Below are 20,045 nucleotides of genomic sequence, written 5' to 3'. Positions count from 1 at the left end.
TGTATGAATTTTCGTTCACTTTGGTTCGAATAAAAGTAACCAAGAATCTAATCATAGTGAGTTCGAAAATGTTATTTATGATATAACGAGTGAATGGTGGGTGAAAACAACCCAACGCCATGTCGAGATTTACAATGGCGAAATTCATGCCTGAATGTAGTTTTATTAAATAAATATGAAATTTATCTTTGTTTTAACAGCAGGACTGCATCTTTACAAGTAAATTTTTTTCCTAATTTATAATTTTATAACAATAACGTCATGATCATGTGCATAAGTTTGTTTTTGGCCCCAGCTTTTGGCTAGTTATTTTGCCTGGATTTATAGGCAATGGCCATCAACAAGATGCTATGGTGCTTCTTTTAGGAAGAAGACGATCTTCCTTTTGAAGAGAAAATCTTAAGAAACCCATACTCAGTAAAGTGCTGGTCACGTTATCTTGAACACAAGAAGTCTGCCCGAAAATCTTTGAAAAACTTGATTTTTGAAAGGTCTTTAAAGGAGTTGCCTGGAAGGTAAAAGTTATTTCTTAGGATTGTTTTCCACTTCTTCTGAGAATAAAATGCTCAAACAGGTCTTTTTATTTATCAAATAAGGTCTTTTTATTTTCTGTGTTATGACATGTTGGAAAGCGTTAAAACATTGAAATTGGCTATTTTGGTTTAGACTTTGTTCCCATGGGGAATAGAATTCGTTCGGAAGGCACAAATTGAAGAAACAATTTGGCATGAATTCTGCTCAGTTGTTCTTTTGTTAATATGCCTCGTTTAACGATACAACAGCGAGTTTGGGTTTGCACAGAATATATCAAGGTTAACAATGCTCAAGAAGTCATACGACGATGGCCAATTTATTGGGATAACATGCCTGCCCCTAGTAAAAAAACCGTTATTAAAACATTTAGAAAGTTTTTGCGAGAAGGGACTTGTCATGATCTAAATAAAGGACGGAGCGGTCGAAGAAGAACGGCGCGAACAGCTGAAAACATCGAATTAGTTCGACAGTCCCTCACAGAAAACGGTAAACGATCTTCGCGGCGAAATGGTTTAGGATTAAGCCGTAGCACGTTTCGGAGAATCGTTAAATTTGATCTCAAATTCCACCCGTACGTATTAATTCGGAGGCAGAAGTTAATAGATGGTGATCCGGCTCAGCGTTTGGCGTTCTGTAATCGATTTGTAACTGCTGTTCAGCAAAACCCTGGTTTCCTGGATCAGTTAATAGTATCCGACGAAGCAGGTTTCAGCTTAAATTCGGAAATAAACACAAGGAATGTCAGGAAATACGCAGTTCGTGGCGATGGTCACCCACCCGATCATTATGTTGAATGCTTTAAAGGAGCTGATCAAGTTATGGTTTGGGTTGGTTTGACCAGGACAGGAATTGTTTTGGGTCCCCACTTTGTCCAAGGAAATCTTGACACCAAAGAGTATCTACGAATCATCCGTGACAACGTCGTACAAAGAGATTTTCGCATTCATAACATCGATAGAAATGTCATGTTCTGGCAGCAAGATGGTGCTCCTTGGCACACCAGTAACGCGACCATGCAGTATCTTCGTGGTCAATTTCCCGGCCGTTTGATGAGTATAGGCGGTGATTGGCCTTGGCCTCCCCGCTCTCCTGATCTCACAGTGTGTGATTTCTTCCTTTGGGGGTATCTAAAGCACAAGATTTGGAACGTGCCGCATGGTCAGCAACCAAACAATTTGGAACAGCTTCGTGCAGCAATTGTTACTGAATGCCGCAACATCAACCATGAAATAATCCAACGTTCATTTGACACCATGGTCACGCGAGCAAGACGTTGCATCAATGCTGGGGGCGATGCTTTTCAAAATGAATAGACGTTGAATTGCACGGTAGAAAATGAACGCATAGTACTTTATTGTTGTGTGCTTAATTCAAAACGAACATTATTATCTTTACTTATTTAGCTATTATGACATTTTTCACTAATTTTTGCACTTTTCAAAAGCACGTATTAAAAGTTAAACGCCGAAATCTCTGGGAATACTGTATCAAAATACACATGGTATATAACAAATTTTAATTTAGACATTCACGAATCTAACGAAAGTTATTTCAGTGTAACAGGCCTCTTAGTTTTGAAGTTATACTCAATCAAACAGGTTAACTTTTTTTTTGCGCCACCCGGTTATATCAATGAATCCAAAATTTGCCACTCTCTCAGCAAAAATCGCAGCAAGTGTAAACGGACCTTAAAGTGCCAAACTGGCTTAATGGTTTTTGCGATTCATACCAGTGATACAATCAGTGCAAAAAAAAAGTGAAAAATCGTGTCGTACACATACCATACATGCTTGCGATACGCCAGTGTTTTACGCTGAGGATACGCTTATGACGCATTACGTAATTATTGTACACAGAGTTGGGAAACAAGACGGTTTTGAAAAACCTGGGACGTTTTCCTTTATACGGTAAAAACGGCCGGACCGGTCCTGTTGAATTTTAGTACACTGGCATAACTCAGTGTCACTCCTGAATGCAGTTTGACTCCCATTTTCTTAACAAAATATTCTATTTATGTCCGTACCAAAATATGACCGTTTTGACCATTTCAGCTGCTGGAAGGGGAGTGCTCTTAATATCAAATATATATGTGTTATTTACCAGATTGGAGGTCCGTATTGGGAAATATTTCCCAAGATCTCAAAAACAGCCCAAGGCCGAAAGCTAAGGCTACGAAGACCAGATAAACTGATAAATAATAGTGCTTTTAAATCTCGTGCGAAAAAAAACCAAGTTAACATACCTTGTGCATGAAAACAAGAGCACGTTCAAACGTGTTGTTCACATCCTCATAAGATGAGTCCGAGATGGGTCTAAGATTATGAAATAACAATAACTTTTATATGCTTTCCTGCAATTTCAGACGGGTTTTCTCAGTCCGATCCATAAAGAAAAAAATTGTTGTTGAGTTTTTGCAAAAATTACAAATGTAAACAAGCCTCATTGCCCTCACAGTTTTAAATCAAATTGAAAAGATTAGAGAATATTAAAGAAGAATAAATTTAAGAATTTAAGAGAATAATTCAATAAATCTTGAAGAGAATATTCAAATTTTCAATTTTTTTACAGTATTAAATAAAATGTTTTGACAAATGTTTTTTGCCAAATTACCATCAAACACCTAAACAACATCCTATGCATGTATATAAATTATGAACTATACGGTATTTTTATAAAAATGTCTGCTTTTTGCAAACCAAACAGCCAATACTTATGTTCATTTGAAATGCGAAGCAATTTTTTGAGCGTGGTGTCAGTCTTTTCAAACTGAAAGTAACTTATAGTTGCTTCGATACAGAGTGTACAGACGTTTTTACACCACAGTAATTAGACACAATATTGAGATTTTTATAAAAATATTCGCTTTTTTCAAACCAAACAGTAAATACTTTTGTTCATTTGAAATATGCAAAGCAATTATTGAGTGTGATGTCAGTCTTGTTACAAAAGTAACGTATATATAGTTGCTCCAATACAGAGTGTTCAGACGTTTTTACAAGCAGTAATTGGAAAATGCAAAAACACAACAGAAATTTTTATGAAAATTTCTGCTTTTTCCAATTCAAACAGTAAATACTTTTGTTCATGTTTGAGATGCAAAGCAATTATTGAGGGTGATGTCAGTCTTGTCAGAAAAGTAACTTATAGTTGCTTCGATACAGAGTGTACAGACGTTTTTACACCACAGTCTTTGGACACAACTGAGATTTTTAAAAAATGTCCGCTTTTTTCAAACCAAACAGTGAATACTTTTGTTCATTTGAAATATGCAAAGCAATTATTGTGTGATGTCAGTCTTGTTACAAAAGTTACTTATAGTTGCTCCAATACATAGTGTTCAGACGTTTTTACAAGCAGTAATTGGAAAATGCAAAAACACAATAGAAACTTTTATAAAAATTTCTGCTTTTTCCAAACCAAACAGTAAATACTTTTGTTCATTTGAAATATGCAAAGCATTTATTGAGTGTGATGTCAGTCTTGTTACAAAAGTAAGTTATAGTTGCTCCAATACAGAGTGTTCAGACGTTTTTACAAGCAGTAATTGGAAAATGCAAAAACACAACAGAAATTTTTATAAAAATTTCTGCTTTTTTGGATAATGCAAAAACACAAAAGAAATTTTTATAAAAATTTCTGCTTTTTCCAAACCAAACAGTAAATACTTTTGTTCATTTGAAATGCAAACCAATTATTGAGGGTGATGTCAGTTTTGTCAGAATGATAACTTATAGTTGCTTCAATACAGAGTGTTCAGACGTTTTTACACCGCAGTAATTGGAAAATATGAAAACACAGCAGAAATTTTCAGTATAACATTGTCCACTTTTTTAAACCAAACAATAAACACTTTTGTTTATTTGAAATGCAAAGCAATTATTGAGGGTGGTGTCAGTCTTGTCAGAGTAGTAACTTATAGTTGCTTGTAACTTATATGTCGCAGAAGTTTCTATACCGCAGTAATTGGAAAATGTATACGTAATCTCTAAGAAACTATCTTGGAAATTCAACATTTTCTATCCAAGACTCAATTTTTAGAACTGCCCGTTTTAGGTTTTATAACATCCCATTTTCCAATAAAAACTGCCAATTTTGTAAAATGGGATGCCTTAGCATGACCGTGGTAAAATTGGCCTCTATTCCTAAAAACTTTCCTACGCCCGTTTCATATGCTTATATTTCATCATTTAAAAATACTAACTGGTTGAAATGTAAGCAGTTTGGCTGCTCGTATGGCCTAGGCAAGCTGATACCACAAATAAGACGATTTGGCACGCAATTATATCCTACACCTGGCTGCTGCTTACTGTCCTGCTGCTTAGAGACCAGGCTTAATTAATTTACCACTTGGGTGCGAGATTGGACTCAGCTAATAGTTTAGCTGGCCAACCACACAATATTGTACTCAGAGCCATAAATCCAATGATTTATAGCTTTGAGGCCAGTTGTTCAAAGCTAGGTTAGCGCTAACCCTGGATTAAATTTAATTTCAGTGTTTTAGTCTTTTTCCTTTGAACGACTGGTCGTTCATCTAAAAGTATATAACGTTGCATTCAGCTTTTGTATAGAGGTCAGCTGAAAAAAGGTGAGCGCGCGGGGGTGTTTGGGGTGGTTTTTATCCGCGGTTCTTTTTTCCCCAGCTGATCTTTATGTCATAACTGGAGGCAACGTTATATATTTTACAGTAAAAACTAAAAAGTGTATTAATTTTCGTTTACTTTTGTTTGAATAATGTCGATCTCCTCCAAAGTAACCAAGAATCTAATCATAGTGAGTTCGAAAATGTTATTTATGATATAACGAGTGAATGGTGGGTGAAAACAACCCAACGCCATGTCGAGATTTACAATGGCGAAATTCATGCCTGAATGTAGTTTTATTAAATAAATATGAAACTTATCTTTGTGTTAACAGCAGGACTGCATCTTTAAAAGTCAATTCTTTTCCTAATTTATAATTTTGTAACAATAACGTCATGATCATGCAGAAGTTTGTTTTGGCCCTAGCTTTTGGCTAGTTATATTGCCTACATTTATAGGCAATGGTAAAAATGACCATCAACAAGATACTATAGTGCTTCTTTTAGGAAGAAGATGATCTTCCTTTTGAAGAGGAGATCTTAAGAAACCCATACTCAGTAAAGTGCTGGTCACGATATCTTGAACACAAGAAGTCTGCCCCAAAATCTGTGAAAAACTTGATTTTTGAAAGGTCATTGAAGGAGTTGCCTGGAAGGTAAAAGTTATTTCTTAGGATTGTTTTCCACCTCTTCTGAGAATAAAATGCTCCCTAATATGTAATAATCCAAACACAATATTTTTATCCCAGCTAGGTTGCTGGAAATATATAAGTTATAGGTTTTCTTTTATAAATTGTAAATAGAAAGGTCCAGCATAAACTAATTTTCTAATTTTCATTGCATAAACTAATCATTGATTTATTTGCAAAAACTCGAAAAATTTAAATGATTTTATAGCTCCAGAAAGGTTCCTCAAAATAATCCCTAAAATACCATAGTGATATATATCACACAGCCACAAAAAACCATACCACACCCACTGTTTACTTTGTTTTATGTATGTGTGCCTAAGAGATTTCTCCCTTAAAACTAATGTTCTATGCAATCATTTGAAGTGTAGAAAAACATCTCTGACACACACACAATGAAGAAAACAGCAAAAGCAGCATTATATAGGGTTGTCACACACATATATGACAGGGAATCACCTGGCAAAAGTGAATTCTTTAATTTAATTTTATCTTCTAATTTCTTAACAGCTATAAATTATGGTACATTTATCTTAAAGAATGTAGGAGACAAGTTCGTGGCAAGTAAGTTTTTTAGTATCATATAGTATGTGTTGTTGCATATGCATTGATTGTTCTAATCATGAATTGTGCTAAAGCTCCATTTGGAAGAAATAGGTGAAATACAGTTGTTAATATTAATAAATAAGGAAATTAATGTAGATAGAGAACTGGGTCAATATTTCATAAACTTTTTTAGTCTTGTTGGTAATTGCATGTAAATTCACCCAAGGTCATATAATTAATATAATTTAACTTTTTGCATGAGATATAAAATATTAGCCCCAAAATTTTGGATTTTATTAATATATTGTTTATAATTTATATACATGCATAGGATGTTGTTTAGGTGTTGCATATTAGGTGTTTGATGGTAATTTGGCAAAAAACATTTGTTAAAGCGTTTTATTGCTGCCGAGCGTAGCGAGGCAGCACACTATTCTTGACACGGCAGAGATTTCTCCAGAGTTCATTCGACCCAGTCTTCCGCGCCGAACTATGTATAGTCGAAATCTCGATTCGTGTCCGTTTGTCCGATGGATGTCTGCATTTTCCGGGCCAAAGGTCGATCATCAAGTCACTTTTAAAATTGGGGGAGTGGACAAAATATTAGAGCCGTCGGTACTGGCCAAATGGGATATGCGGGGATATATATTTTTCTGCTTTTATGCAGATACATATACATGAAGACGATGCATGAACGTTCATTGCTCAATCTTAGAGGAGTACTTCATGTGTTAATCGGCTACATGCATGGCAATGTTCTCATCTCAATCTAGAGCGGTGCTTTCATTAGTTCATCGGCTATAGCCTATATGGTTCTTATGTTTCTTATATGACAAATATTGAATATAAGCGAGCGCTATAACATTTTAAATTATTTGCTTGACATATTTTTTAAAAACTTCTCTCATTGAGTGTTTTATCAGCTTTTGAAAACTAAAAGTTCGCGTCGCGTTGTCTCGGCCTTTAATCACGTAATTGTATACGCAGTATTATAAACGCAGGATCGGAACAGAAGATAGACATTTTCAGAACAAGGATATATTTTTGCCGCTCTTATATAGATACATATACATCAAGGCGACGAATTTCTAGCGCGGATAATATTTCTATGTTGCCATTGTACGTCACTACGTTTAACAATGAAGTATACCCAGATTCCCAAACCCATGAGAACTCAGATTACTTTGCATTTTTACATGACGTTTTTGCGTTTTTCAGGGATCAATACATAAGAATAATCTCACTTCACTGTGAATCTAGTCCTGGCTAACCGGGATTGTATAAACAACCAATTCAGAAAATTCCGCATGCTGCCTTTAATTCTTGACCTGATCGGGGATGTTAAGGCAGCAATTTCCTTGCGATAGTAACTCCTAGTTTCTACTGTAAAAAAAATGAAAATTTGAATATTCTCTTTAAGATTTATTCTCTTAAATTCTTAAATTTATTCTTCTTTAATATTCTCTAATCTTTTCAATTTGCTTTAAAACTGTGAGGGTAATGAGGCTTGTTTACATTTGTATTTTTTGTGAAAACTCAACAACAATTTTTTTTCTTTGGTGAGAAGAAAATCCGTCTGAAATTGCAGGAAAGCATATAAAAGATATTGTTATTTCATAATCTTAGACCTATCTCGGACTCATCTTATGAGGATGTGAACAACACGTTTGAACGCGCTCTTGTGTTCATGCACAAGGTATGTTAACTTTTTTTTTTCGCGCGAGATTTAAAAGCACAGAGCCAACGCTAAAATATGAATTCGGACCGCAAGAAAAACATAAATCTATTATTTACCAGTTTAGCTGGTCCGTATAGGGAAGTATTTCCCTCAGTTTCAAAAACGTCCCTTGGCCTTCGGCCTCGGGCTGTTTTTGAGATCTTGGGAAATATTTCCCTATACGGACCTTCATGCAGGAGTGACACTGAGTTATGCCAGTGTACTAAAATTCAACAGGACGGGTGCGGCCGTTTTTACCGTATAAAGGAAAACGTCCCAGGTCATCAAAAACCGTCTTACTTCCCAACCCTGTGTACAATAATTACGTAATGTTTCATAGGCGTATCCTCAGCGTAAAACACTGGCGTATCGCAAGCATAATCCCACGTGTATGGTATGTGTACGTCACGATTTTTCACAAGTATTTTACACTGATTGTAACACTGGTATGAATCGCAAAAACCATTAAGCCAGTTTTGCACTTTAAGGTCCGTTCACACTTGCTGCGATTTTTGCTGCGGTTTTCTTCTTTTGATAGATGTGAACGAGTGAATTAGTTACGGATGTTCAAATAAGAGCTCTTTTACATTAGAGCATTCGTAACTTTTTGCTCGTTAACATCTATCAAAAGAGGAAAATCGCAAGTGTAACGTTGCGAAACGTATCTTATTTTAGCTTATTGATGGCTACGTGACGGTTTTGCTTGCGATGCGGTTGTAGTTGAAAACTCGTCAGGCTCGTACCCAGTATAATTAGGTTATGTGGATACGGTAGCGTTTTGAGCGTTTTTTTATTCGTTTTCATGCCAAAACGGTTTCAAACATGATTCGTCAATTTACAATAGAAGTTGAAGCTAATTTAACATATTTCAGAGCATATTTTTCCTTGGTCCTTGACCGTGTATGTACATTATGCAAGCATATTTTACCTTGATATAATTGACTTATTCTCGCAACGCGTTCAATTTCATTCCTTTGTTTTCCACCTCTCAGAAGTCAAAACATGCCATGACTTGCACATTGTTTGGTCCAGAATTGTATACAGTACATACACGAGCAAGATTGTTCGTCCTAAAGCATAAAATAGATTCCATTTATAAATTTATATAGAACCATTTATATAATTAGCCATTTCCCAATCGAGCAGGGTACTGGGTCTAGTCGCGAACCGCAAAGTCTCTATGGAGTTCAAACTTATATTTCCTGTCCCTCCAAGCAGTCCATAGATGCTTTGCGGTTCACGACTAGACCCAGTACCGTGCTACGATTGGGAAATGGCTAATAGGATTCTTGTGTGCTAGCAGTTAAAGATTCATTGTATGGTTGTTACACTTTCAGATGCCTCGTATTTGGCTTGATTATTGCCAGTTTTTAATGGATCAGCATCAAATTACTCGAATTCGACGAACATTTGATCGAGCTCTCAGAGCTCTACCTATAACTCAGCATTATAGAATATGGCCGCTGTACTTGAAGTTTGTACGCTCGTATCCAATTCCAGAGACAGCAGTAAGGGTTTACCGACGGTACCTCAAGGTAATACTGGCTTACTTAAAAGCCAGGTTAAACTCATTCTCAGATGATAATTAATGTACATATAATTAAGGTCATTTAGTCTAAATTTTGTGCATTCTTTAAAAAACAGACCAAAAGTTTAATGACTATTATTATCATCTCTTCTGCAGTTGTTATCCAACAACACTGAAGACTATATCGATTATCTGAAATCAGTAGGAAGATTAGACGAAGCTGCGAGCAAATTGGCGGATATTGTGAATCAGGTTTGTAACTGTGTTTGTACGTATTAATACGTGTTTTTGTTTTGTTTTGATATACTTTATTGTCCAAGCGGTTGGAGTGTGAACGAGACTCGAAACCCAATGCAAAGCAAACCTCTGATTAAACATCAGACCGAAACGTATACATTGAAATACACATGTATAACTATACATACACTCCAGGTTTTACACCTCCGGCAGAATTGAATGGCGGAGAGTCGTTTACTCATACAAGCAGGAAATCTCTGCTCTAATCACTTTTTATAATACTTTTGTAGGAGAAGTTTGTCTCAAAAGAAGGGAAATCTAATCACCAGGTTGGTTTGAATATACACGTTGGCTAGAAATAAATATGATATATTTCTTGATATATTTTTATTATTTATTTTTTTATTTATTATTTCTTTATTTTTATAGTTATGGCATGACCTCTGTCAGTTGATTTCTAAAAACCCAGATAAGGTAAGTCTAGGATTCATTTTTCAATTCTAGCATTTAGCTGAAAGTAGTATATTTTTTGTGTGAACTGAAAATTCAGGTTCTAATACTATGAAATGGTAAACCTTTGGTAAACACGTAATTATTTGAAGAGGTTTGTGATGTGATGTTATATTTGTGGCTAGGTTAAGAGCCTTAAAGTAGCAGATATTATCCGCGGTGGTTTACGGAGATTTACCGACAGTTTGGGCCAGCTGTGGTGCTCTTTGGCCGACTATTTCATTCGCAGTGGACACTTTGAGAAAGCGCGGGATGTTTACGAGGAAGCCATTCAAACTGTGATGACTGTCAGAGACTTTGGTCAGGTTAGTAATGACTTCATAAGGAAAGTGATTGCTACACGCAAAGTCATGTTTTGAAATAAATGTATGCTTAGAAATATGAAAGAATATCATGAGTTTGCTTCTTTCCTCAATAAATGTTTCTTAAAAGAACTGCGATGATATCCCCTCAAGTCTCAAGACCCCCAAAAGAAAAATGAAGCAGCTAAAATATGAAAGAAATTTTAACGCCTTTCAGGTATTCGATGCTTACGCTCAATTCGAGGAGAGTATGATCAACACTAAGATGGAAGAGGCTGCCGAACAAGTCGTTGACGAGGATGGTAAAAATGTTTTCTTATTCATTTTTAAAACACTAAATACATTATGACAAAACGTTGCTAGCATTTATGGTCGTTTATCAACTATATTTTCTTGTCAACTGTATATATATTTCTAGATGAGACCGATCTTGAGTTGCGTTTGGCGAGATTTGAGAACCTGATGGATCGAAGACCGCTTCTGTTGAGCAGGTACAAGCAGCAAATACTGTTTTTTTTATTCTAACAATACAAAGTTGTAGCTACATTTGTTTTTAACTTCGCAAAATATTTTACTAGCTTGCTACAAACCAGAGAGTGGCGTAATTGTAATAACGTCATTTGCGGGGGTTAAATAATTAAATTTATAATTATAATTATAATTAACAATTAATTTCCTCTCTAGCGTGCTGCTTCGTCAGAATCCTCACAACGTTCACGAATGGCACAAACGAGTTAAACTTTTTGAAGGCAAACCAAAAGACGTGATCAACACCTACACAGAGGCCGTTCAAACTGTCGATCCGAAACAAGCTACAGGAAAACCTCACACACTTTGGGTCGAGTTCGCTAAATTTTATGAGAAACACAAACAAATAGCTGAGGCCAGGGTGATTTTCGAGAAAGCCACCAAAGTTTCGTATCGCCGAGTTGATGATCTGGCGAGTGTGTGGTGTGAATTCGCTGAGATGGAAATACGAAACGAGTAAGTGTTTATTCCAGTAACCCATTCTGATAATTACGTCACAGTAAGGTGACGTCCGATAATTACGCCACGCCAGGACTATATAAGAAATAACCTGAGTGTTTATTTGCTTTCCCGTATATTTGTAGTTGGTCCTAGTCAGGTTTATTGCCCATGCGCGCGTTTGAATGCGGTATAGTTTGTGTTATTGACCATGTGTTAGTGACCCTTTTTGGTTGAAAATGGAGCAACTGCTGTCTGGGTTTTTTGACGCCATATGCAAGTTTTAATTTGTTTTATAAAACTTTTAGAAACTACAAGAAAGCTTTGGATGTCATGAAGCAAGGGACAGCCATGCCTTCCACCAGGACCAGTTTTTATGATGAGGTATTAAAATACTGTGTTTGCATGAGTATTCAAATATTGTTTTTTCTTGTATATAACATTCTTTAATGTCTTCTATTTCTTAGTCAGAAACAGTTCAGAAGCGACTTCACAAGTCACTGAAAGTTTGGTCTATGTACGCTGATTTGGAAGAAAGCCTAGGTACATTTGAGGTATGAAAACCTGCTTTACTTACTTACTTATTTTTGATATTCATATAAAATAAATTTCCTTTATTTTTAATAAATAGTCTACGAAGGCAGTTTACAACAGAATTCTGGACTTGAAGATCGCCAACCCTCAGATAATCATCAACTTTGCTGTTTTTCTCGAAGAGCATCGTTATTTTGAAGAATCTTTCAAGGCAGGTTTCGTTAGTTTTAGCAGTTTTATCGTTCTGTGAAAGCTCTAATCGTCGAGTAAGAATTAACATGATTCATGTTTCGTCCTTAGGTCTTTGAACGAGGTGTTGCGATGTTTAAATGGCCGAACGTTTTCGATATTTGGAACACATATCTCATGAAATTTATTAAACGTTATGTAAGCAATCCTCACCTATAGTTGCATACCTATTGATTGAATTGATTTTGAAAAACAAAGTGTATAGATTTTCTTATATTTCTTAATCTGCTCTTACTTTTTTTAAGGGTGGAACAAAGCTGGAACGTATTCGTGATCTGTTTGAACAGGCTCTGGAGAAATGCCCAGCAAAATTTGCAAAAGGTTCGCTAACTTATAAAGACGTTCATTACTATATATTTTTCTATACTCGATTTAGCAGTGTTTCCCCCCCTCCCCCGGCACATTACGCGCTGGGGCTGGGACTAACTTTTTGTTTTATTTCTAGCTTTCTATTTAATGTATGCACGCCTCGAAGAGGATCATGGTCTTGCCCGTCATGCAATGGCTATTTATGATCGAGCAACAAAAGCTGTGATGCCGGAAGAACAATTTGAGGTTTCAGTTTGTTTAAACTGTATTGCATGTAGCGATTACTATAATCTTTTTAACACAAATTGCACATCATATGTATTATATAGTTTTAGTTTGGTGACACTAGTCAAACTCACATCTAAAGGCCGCAAGGGAGACTATCCACAATAGTTCCTTAAGACTTGACACACCCATGCAGTATAGGGTCAGAGTAACTCAAATATTCCATGTTGATAAGCGCTTATCGGACACACCAAACATTCAGGCAGATTTTTGAATAGACAATTATCTTAGTAATTCCCTAGTAATATTCCAATTAATTAGCTCTTTTAAAGAGTGGCTGGTAAGTAATTCAGAAATATTTGTTGTACTTAGATAATTATATATTTTCATGATTTTTTGGGTGTAGATTTTTAATATTTACATCAAGAAAGCGGCTGAAATATTTGGCGTCACTCATACAAGAGAAATTTACGAGAAGGCGATTGAAGTTCTCGGCGACGATCAATCACGGTACTGCAATATTGAAGTTTCAGAAAAATTCAAGTATAATAACTTGCTATCCAAACTTAAGCAAGAAGCTACATGCAGTAATAACCTTTGAGAGTAGATATTCAGAAGGCTTTTTATTTCAGTGACATGTGTGTTCGTTTTGCTGAACTTGAACGTAAACTGGGAGAAATTGATCGAGCACGTGCTCTTTACATGCATGCTTCACAAATAGCTGATCCAAGGGTAAGTACAATAAATTAAGGAAATCGATTGTTTAATAATTAGATAATTGGTTTAGTGAATTTGTCATTATAGAAGGATAATGTTTAATGAGGATTTTTTATTAATAAATTCTAAATTGACAGTTTCAATTTAAAACTCTCGATTCAATTTAAATCGGTTTATTATCAATGTTGTTGTAGGCAACCGCGTCATTCTGGGAAACGTGGCATGATTTTGAAGTACATCATGGAAATGAAGACACATTCCGTGAAATGTTAAGAATCAAACGAAGTGTTCAGGCGAAATACAACACACAGGTACAAAGGACAAGAAGCTGATATGATATGAGAATAATATGCCACGATCATGTTTAGATAAAAAACATTTTATTTCATTATCTTTTCTTTTTTCCTTCTTGAATACTTTTATGAAATTAGGTTTTTTCTTGTGTGCATTTACAGTAGTGATCCATTTTAATTCACAACCTCTATTCGTATTCACACTGATGTAAATATTTTTTCTTTATTCTTTTGTATGAAGGTCAATTTTATGTCTGCTCAAATGCTTGCGGCTTCTCAAGCAATGTCGGGTAAGTGACTGAATGTATTCGTGCATATTTATGCAAGCCTAACCGTCATATACCTCTCCATACGATTCCATTCACAAGCAAACAATTAATTTATTTGTAGATACTAGTACAGGAACCTCGGTCGATGACATGGAAAAATTAGAAAAACAGGCTCAAAGTTTGGCAGAACAAGCAAAGAAGAATCAAGCGAATCCCAAAGGAAGTTTGCTCTTCGTCAGGTAAAGATGTTTAAAATGAATGGTGATTTGTGTAAAAACGAGAAGGAGAGGATTATACGGAAACTGGGGGCAAACTGAACAGGATTCTGAATAAGATCCTAACAAGATCCTAGACTAAGATCCTATGAATTCCTTTAAATCCTATTTAGGATCCTACGGGATCTTGGATCCTCCTGCAGGATCCTATAGGATCTTACAGGATTTTACTAAGATTTTCACCAGGGGACTTACTGTGGCCAAAAGACTTGCTTAAAATGAGGAAGAGTTGAGCAAGTTTTGCAAACGTGTCGTAGATTTGATCAAAACACTCAAATACTAGAAATACTTATGGTTTATTTCAGAGGTGAAGCGAGTGAAGAACAAAGTTTAGAAGAGATGGCTAGATCAGCCAACCCTGAAGAAATATCAATTGATGAAGATGACGAAGATGAGGAGGAGAAAGTCGAGGGTATAAATTCTTCTGTTGTGATTTCATTTCATTTTTAACAAGTTTCTCAAATTTGCAATTTTCGAAGTCTCCGATCTTTAGTGTAAATATATACGGTAAATACATCTACAATAGATATATTTTTCAATAAATATATTTACAATAAATATATTTTGCGTGTTTTTATTCTGTTTATTTTCAGAAGTTCAACTCGAGCAGCAAAGTATTCCGTCCAAGGTAGTAAATTAACTGATTCAATTAACCATTTCCTAAAGTCCTGAAACTGGGGGTTGATAAATGTCGTCATATTTTATGTTTCTCAATTCCAAAATGCCCTCAGATCTTTTCTGGAAAAATATAATAATTGTTGTTTAGGGTAGGGGGTTCATGCATGTCGTGTAATGTTAGGCACTTTATTGTACTTGAGGTTAGGTTAATATGTTACTCTTGCACGGCACGTAGGTGTTCGAATGACTAGAAATCTTGTCGATTTCCTAGAATTACACATATAGCAATCATATTTTCTTTGTTATCAGGTATTTGGCAGTCTTGCAAAGGATGATTAGAACCGTTACTTGGCTAACTGATGAAATTAGTCTTCATCTATCTAAGTTATAACTTAAAGAACAGGATATAATACAATATGCTTTGTCAACTGCATGAAGGTGAAAAATAAAGACGTTTTTATTGTTAGCTTTATGAAGAATTATTGTTTTATTTATAACCTTTATATTTTGTTCGTGTTTTAAGAATTAGAGATCATGCCATATACAGCCGTGTTCAGGATTCTAGTTCTAGGGTGATCTCTTGTCATCGCAGTGCAAGGATATTCCAATCTTGATCAGGAATATAAATGTAAATGATTTAGTACTCAAAATTATCAGACTCCGATGAAGACTCGCTGTCAACTCGAAGATCTTCCATCCCGCTTGTAATGCTGTTTACATCATCGTTTTGACACTCTCCTAATTCACATGCCTCACAAAGATGACTTTGATGAGGGGCTCGCATATCAGCAGGAATGTATGTGTTGTCTGGTGTACCAGTCGTTGAATTATTTGAGCCATAAAACTTCTCTTTTACTTTATCTAAGAGCTTTGTAACTGCACGTTTTATATCTGAGTCTTCCCAAATAGCATCTTCGAATTTATCCTCACATTTCTGACACTTTTGTCTTGCGAGAAAGACTCTTACATCTCCGTCTTTTCGATAGTTGAATTTTGCTAAGCCATTGACTGACGTCCATCTGTTGGCACACTTGCTGTGGCTACAGGTAAACGCCGCCTTTCCTTTACTTTTCGTTATCAACCACCCTCTCTCCGGTAATGAATGATTCACCATTTTCAAGTTCCACTTGCCACCAGAAAGCTCAGGGTTATTAGAAAGTTGTTCGTTAAATTCGGTTACCCACTGGCACTGACTAGCCATCTTTATTGAGGCTAAAATGAAGTAATATATAGAAGATTTCTCGTCGAAATGTTTTAAATTAAGCTATGCGCGTAAATCAGAATCTAAATCACAATAGACGCAAGTCTTTTAATTATCTTCATGGCATGAGGATGTGAGGATGTGAAGTTACTTAATCTCACCTACCAGTCTTCATATCTTCATATTCCCGCAAATTAAACCGACAAAGCAACCGATTTAAATCGCATTTGGGCAAATTAGAATTACTTTGATAGCTATATTTATTATATCTTGATGTAAATCTATTGTAAATTTATCGTAAAATTTAGTAAATGCAACCTGCGTCAGCTTACCTTTGTTCAGAACAAATCAATGATTTCGGATAAACTTCTTTGTGAGTGAGTTTTTATGAAATACGTAATTTAGACTGCGCAACGACATTAAATATTTACGATTTCTAAAACGAGGCTGTATCCAAAAACCGCTAGTATGGAGGCTCTGCAATAATACTAAAGTTTTAACCTGTTTGCATATTTCATAATGATAATTGCGAGTGTTTTCTCTATAGTCCCTATGTAAGTAATGGGAACTTGTGTGTAAAACTGTAAATTTCACGATTGTTCAGTGATATTATGCGCTGTTTTTATAGTGATACAACTCCTTTCATTTTGATGTTTTGATAATGGGTGCAGGTAAATTCTCTATTCACCTGTTGTTATGCAAGTTTCTATTCACCTGTTGTTATGCTGAATGATGATGCATGAATCTTTGAATGTCTCATACTTTATAATCACTGGTCAGTATATGACTATATGGAGATCGAGTCTTGAAATGAAGCATTAAATTACGTTGTTGTGAGGTTGAAAAGGAAAAAACATTTACACCCATCCATTAATATTTTTAGTGTTTTTAAAAGAAAATTTGCGGGTGTTCAACTTGCGGTTCCACAACCAAACACTGTGTTTCAATAGACCTTTTAAGCGCGCGATGCGTGATGGTAGTTGATTATAAAGTTAATTTGAGTTGTGATGTCGCCATGTTCAGGAGCGATTGTATTTTAACATAGAAGCAAGAAGAATCGGCATTGCAATCGAGAAAATGTTTTAAATTTGAGAGCTCTGGAACGTCGCGGGTAATATATGGAAGCCTGCATGGCATGTCAACACCCCATTGTTATGTACTCTGCAAACACTGCAGAGTATTACCCTTGGATGATTAACTGACTTGTCATTGCAATGCAACCGCAACTTAATCACAAACACAATAAAAGTATAAAATCAAAATAAAATATCATCATAATTTTATGAAATTCTCCGTACTCAAGGATGTCAATATATACTGAAGTTATAAACTTCCAATCTCAAAGACAGAGTTGAGAGATTTTGTTCAGACTGAGATTATTTATAAGTTTATATGAACCAAGATGTATAATTGACTATATATATTTAGAGACAAATAATAACATGGAAGAACTGCCCTAAAAAGTGTGTCAGTGTTTAATTTTTAGCTTAGCTGGTTGAAAAGTTCAAAATAGACAATAAAAGTATAATTATGGGAATTTGGAATAATGCACATGCATATTGTGTATCTTAAGGTCTGTTCACACGATCCAATTTTGTTGGATCCAATTCACCTCTGATGGATGTTTTATAGTCTGTTGTCTTGCAATGTATACGAGAAGCAATCCACTGAAGCCAATGCAGTAAGTATACTGCTTTATCAATAACCGACTATATTTCATACGTCAGAAGTGAATTGGATCCAACAAAATTGGATCGTGTGAACAGACTTTATATATGCATAAATATGAGTTCATCTTTATGAAATCTCTATGTCAGTATGACAGTGTTAAATGATTTCGGATTTTTTTTGGTTTGACTTTGGAATGGGTTTGCACTACAACCGATATTCACGATATTAGGATTTTTGCTTTATCGGTTGCCGGGTGAAAACCTTGGCTTGACAATAGTTTCAAGGATGGTGAAACTATGAAATTTGAACCACTCCAATTACATCTCTTTGACTTTGCATTTAAACAAAAACTTATACCCTATTTGTTTGACGTCGTTAATACATTAAAAACATTTTACGTCAAAGAAAATAGAATTTAACTTGTATTTAACTTACTTTATTCGGTGCACATCCTTGTCCTTGATACGAAACAGGTTCTGCTATACATCGTTTTTAAAACGTCTAGAATTTAGACTACGCAATGTTACATTCATTAAATATTTATAATTTCTAAAACGAAGTTGCATGATTCTAAAAATGATAATATATGTAGACCACCAGGAGCTTTATCGCAATATTGAAAACAATTAAAGACAGTTTGAAACTTAATTGGATTTTTGTATTTTCAAAATAAGTTATGTATTTCTTACGCTTTTTTGGCTTTTAGATGTCGATGTAATATCTAACCTGCTCAGTGCTCATTTCTATGCATGTACGGCCACTTTGTACGGGTAAACTACATTAGTAATCAATGTAAACCAACAAATTTCGTTTTGCATATATGCGGAAGGGAGGTCTCTTTCGTTTTATTTAATTTATTCCTATGACTTAGTCTCGACGGGTGTGTGCCACGCATATGCACCAGTCAGTGTCTCTATTTTGTCCTTAAACTGTGTCATACTAAATTGCTTGTGCATTGGTAGTTAGCCTGTTCATTGAAACGTGCTTGTTTCCGTGTTAAATTGCTTCTAGAATTTTTCTTTACAAACTTAATACAATGAACATACTTATGTGTATAGAAAGTTATGCATTCTTTATCTCAAACATTTCATTGCTTTTTTCAATCAGCTAAATACTATTGAATATTTTTTGTTTAAAAACTGAAATAATAATATCTTAGAAAAAAGTATACGTGGCACAACCGTGGCAATGCTAAACCACAGTTACACCAACCCGTCATGCAACATCCTCTCCATTTGCATCCTCGTTTTCCCGATGGCAATGTTTGAGATATAGAAATCGTCCGGGCGTAGTGAAATCTCAAAAATTCGTTTGTTGATAATTTTAATTCAGTGAAAACGTGGGCATGGCGCGACTCAAAAATGGATTCAGTTCCTCTAGGAACCTCAGGTTTTTGAATCAATTCCGCCAAGTCAAAACAATTTCTTTCCATCACTAGCTTAGATTGACAGGCAATCTCGTACCCAAGGTAATTTTACTGGGTAAAAACCCTGGCCTGGGCAAAAGGTTGATAGGTTGCGACCACTGAGCTATACTATAATTTATAGCCCCAGCTGACGTATATCGATTGTTTTGGATTGTTTCTTTTTAAATAACAAGGGCCAGTTGTACGAAAGCTGGATAACGCTATCCACCGGATAGTGGTTTTTTCAATCCCCTCAAATCGCCCGTTGTTTGGTATAACTTCGATTAAATCTTAGTATTCCTAAATTAAGGATCGTCGTTAACGATTGTTGGTTCAAAAGCTGAAATTTTATTGCTCTTTAACCATCTTTAGAACGATTGAAAAAATCACTATGCAGTGGATAGCGCTATCTAGCTTTCATACAACCGACCCCAGACCAATACTAAACCTTTAACTGATAGCATGGATTATGGATAGTTAAAAGACTGATGATTTTATTATCCATGATAATAGTGTAGGTCATTCCCTTACACCCCAATATTCGTGCAACCAGCCGCCAGCGACAAGGTGGGTTATTTCCCCCTATTATGTCTATGATTTTTTCGTACGCCTATTCTCTGCTGATCTCTATATTCGTGGCAAAACGTAATGCGAATATGTATTAGAAACAA

The 20,045-nt window shown here is 35.5% G+C and overlaps 2 protein-coding genes across 2 annotated transcripts; one reads left to right on the top strand and one right to left on the bottom strand.

The window, feature by feature from the left end:
- Positions 1–5,188: 5,188 nt before the first annotated feature.
- On the top strand, positions 5,189–15,563 carry LOC114518887 (pre-mRNA-splicing factor SYF1-like). The gene is made up of 26 exons (XM_028538918.1): positions 5,189–5,304; positions 5,621–5,769; positions 6,313–6,366; positions 7,975–8,044; positions 9,403–9,600; positions 9,750–9,845; positions 10,121–10,159; positions 10,260–10,304; positions 10,466–10,645; positions 10,860–10,944; positions 11,061–11,133; positions 11,327–11,626; positions 11,917–11,992; positions 12,076–12,162; positions 12,240–12,353; positions 12,443–12,529; positions 12,637–12,712; positions 12,837–12,946; positions 13,332–13,435; positions 13,558–13,657; positions 13,837–13,953; positions 14,177–14,225; positions 14,326–14,443; positions 14,785–14,891; positions 15,073–15,107; positions 15,407–15,563. Exons 1-26 carry the CDS (start codon positions 5,266–5,268, stop codon positions 15,434–15,436), a joined length of 2,538 nt encoding a protein of 845 aa, XP_028394719.1. The 5' UTR covers positions 5,189–5,265; the 3' UTR covers positions 15,437–15,563.
- On the bottom strand, positions 15,522–18,492 carry LOC114518888. The gene is made up of 2 exons (XM_028538919.1): positions 18,405–18,492; positions 15,522–16,309 (listed from the first exon to the last, which is right to left on the bottom strand). The coding sequence occupies exon 2, from the start codon at positions 16,296–16,298 to the stop codon at positions 15,735–15,737; it is 564 nt and encodes a 187-aa protein (XP_028394720.1). The 5' UTR covers positions 16,299–16,309; positions 18,405–18,492; the 3' UTR covers positions 15,522–15,734.
- Between the last annotated feature and the right edge of the window lie 1,553 nt (positions 18,493–20,045).

This window comes from Dendronephthya gigantea, unplaced genomic scaffold (genome assembly GCF_004324835.1).
Source record: "Dendronephthya gigantea isolate DGI-Jeju-01 unplaced genomic scaffold, DenGig_1.0 000012F, whole genome shotgun sequence".
Lineage (NCBI taxonomy): Eukaryota > Metazoa > Cnidaria > Anthozoa > Malacalcyonacea > Nephtheidae > Dendronephthya > Dendronephthya gigantea.
Note: the sequence above shows the minus strand (reverse complement) of the source record. Positions and strands in the feature narration are given on the sequence as shown.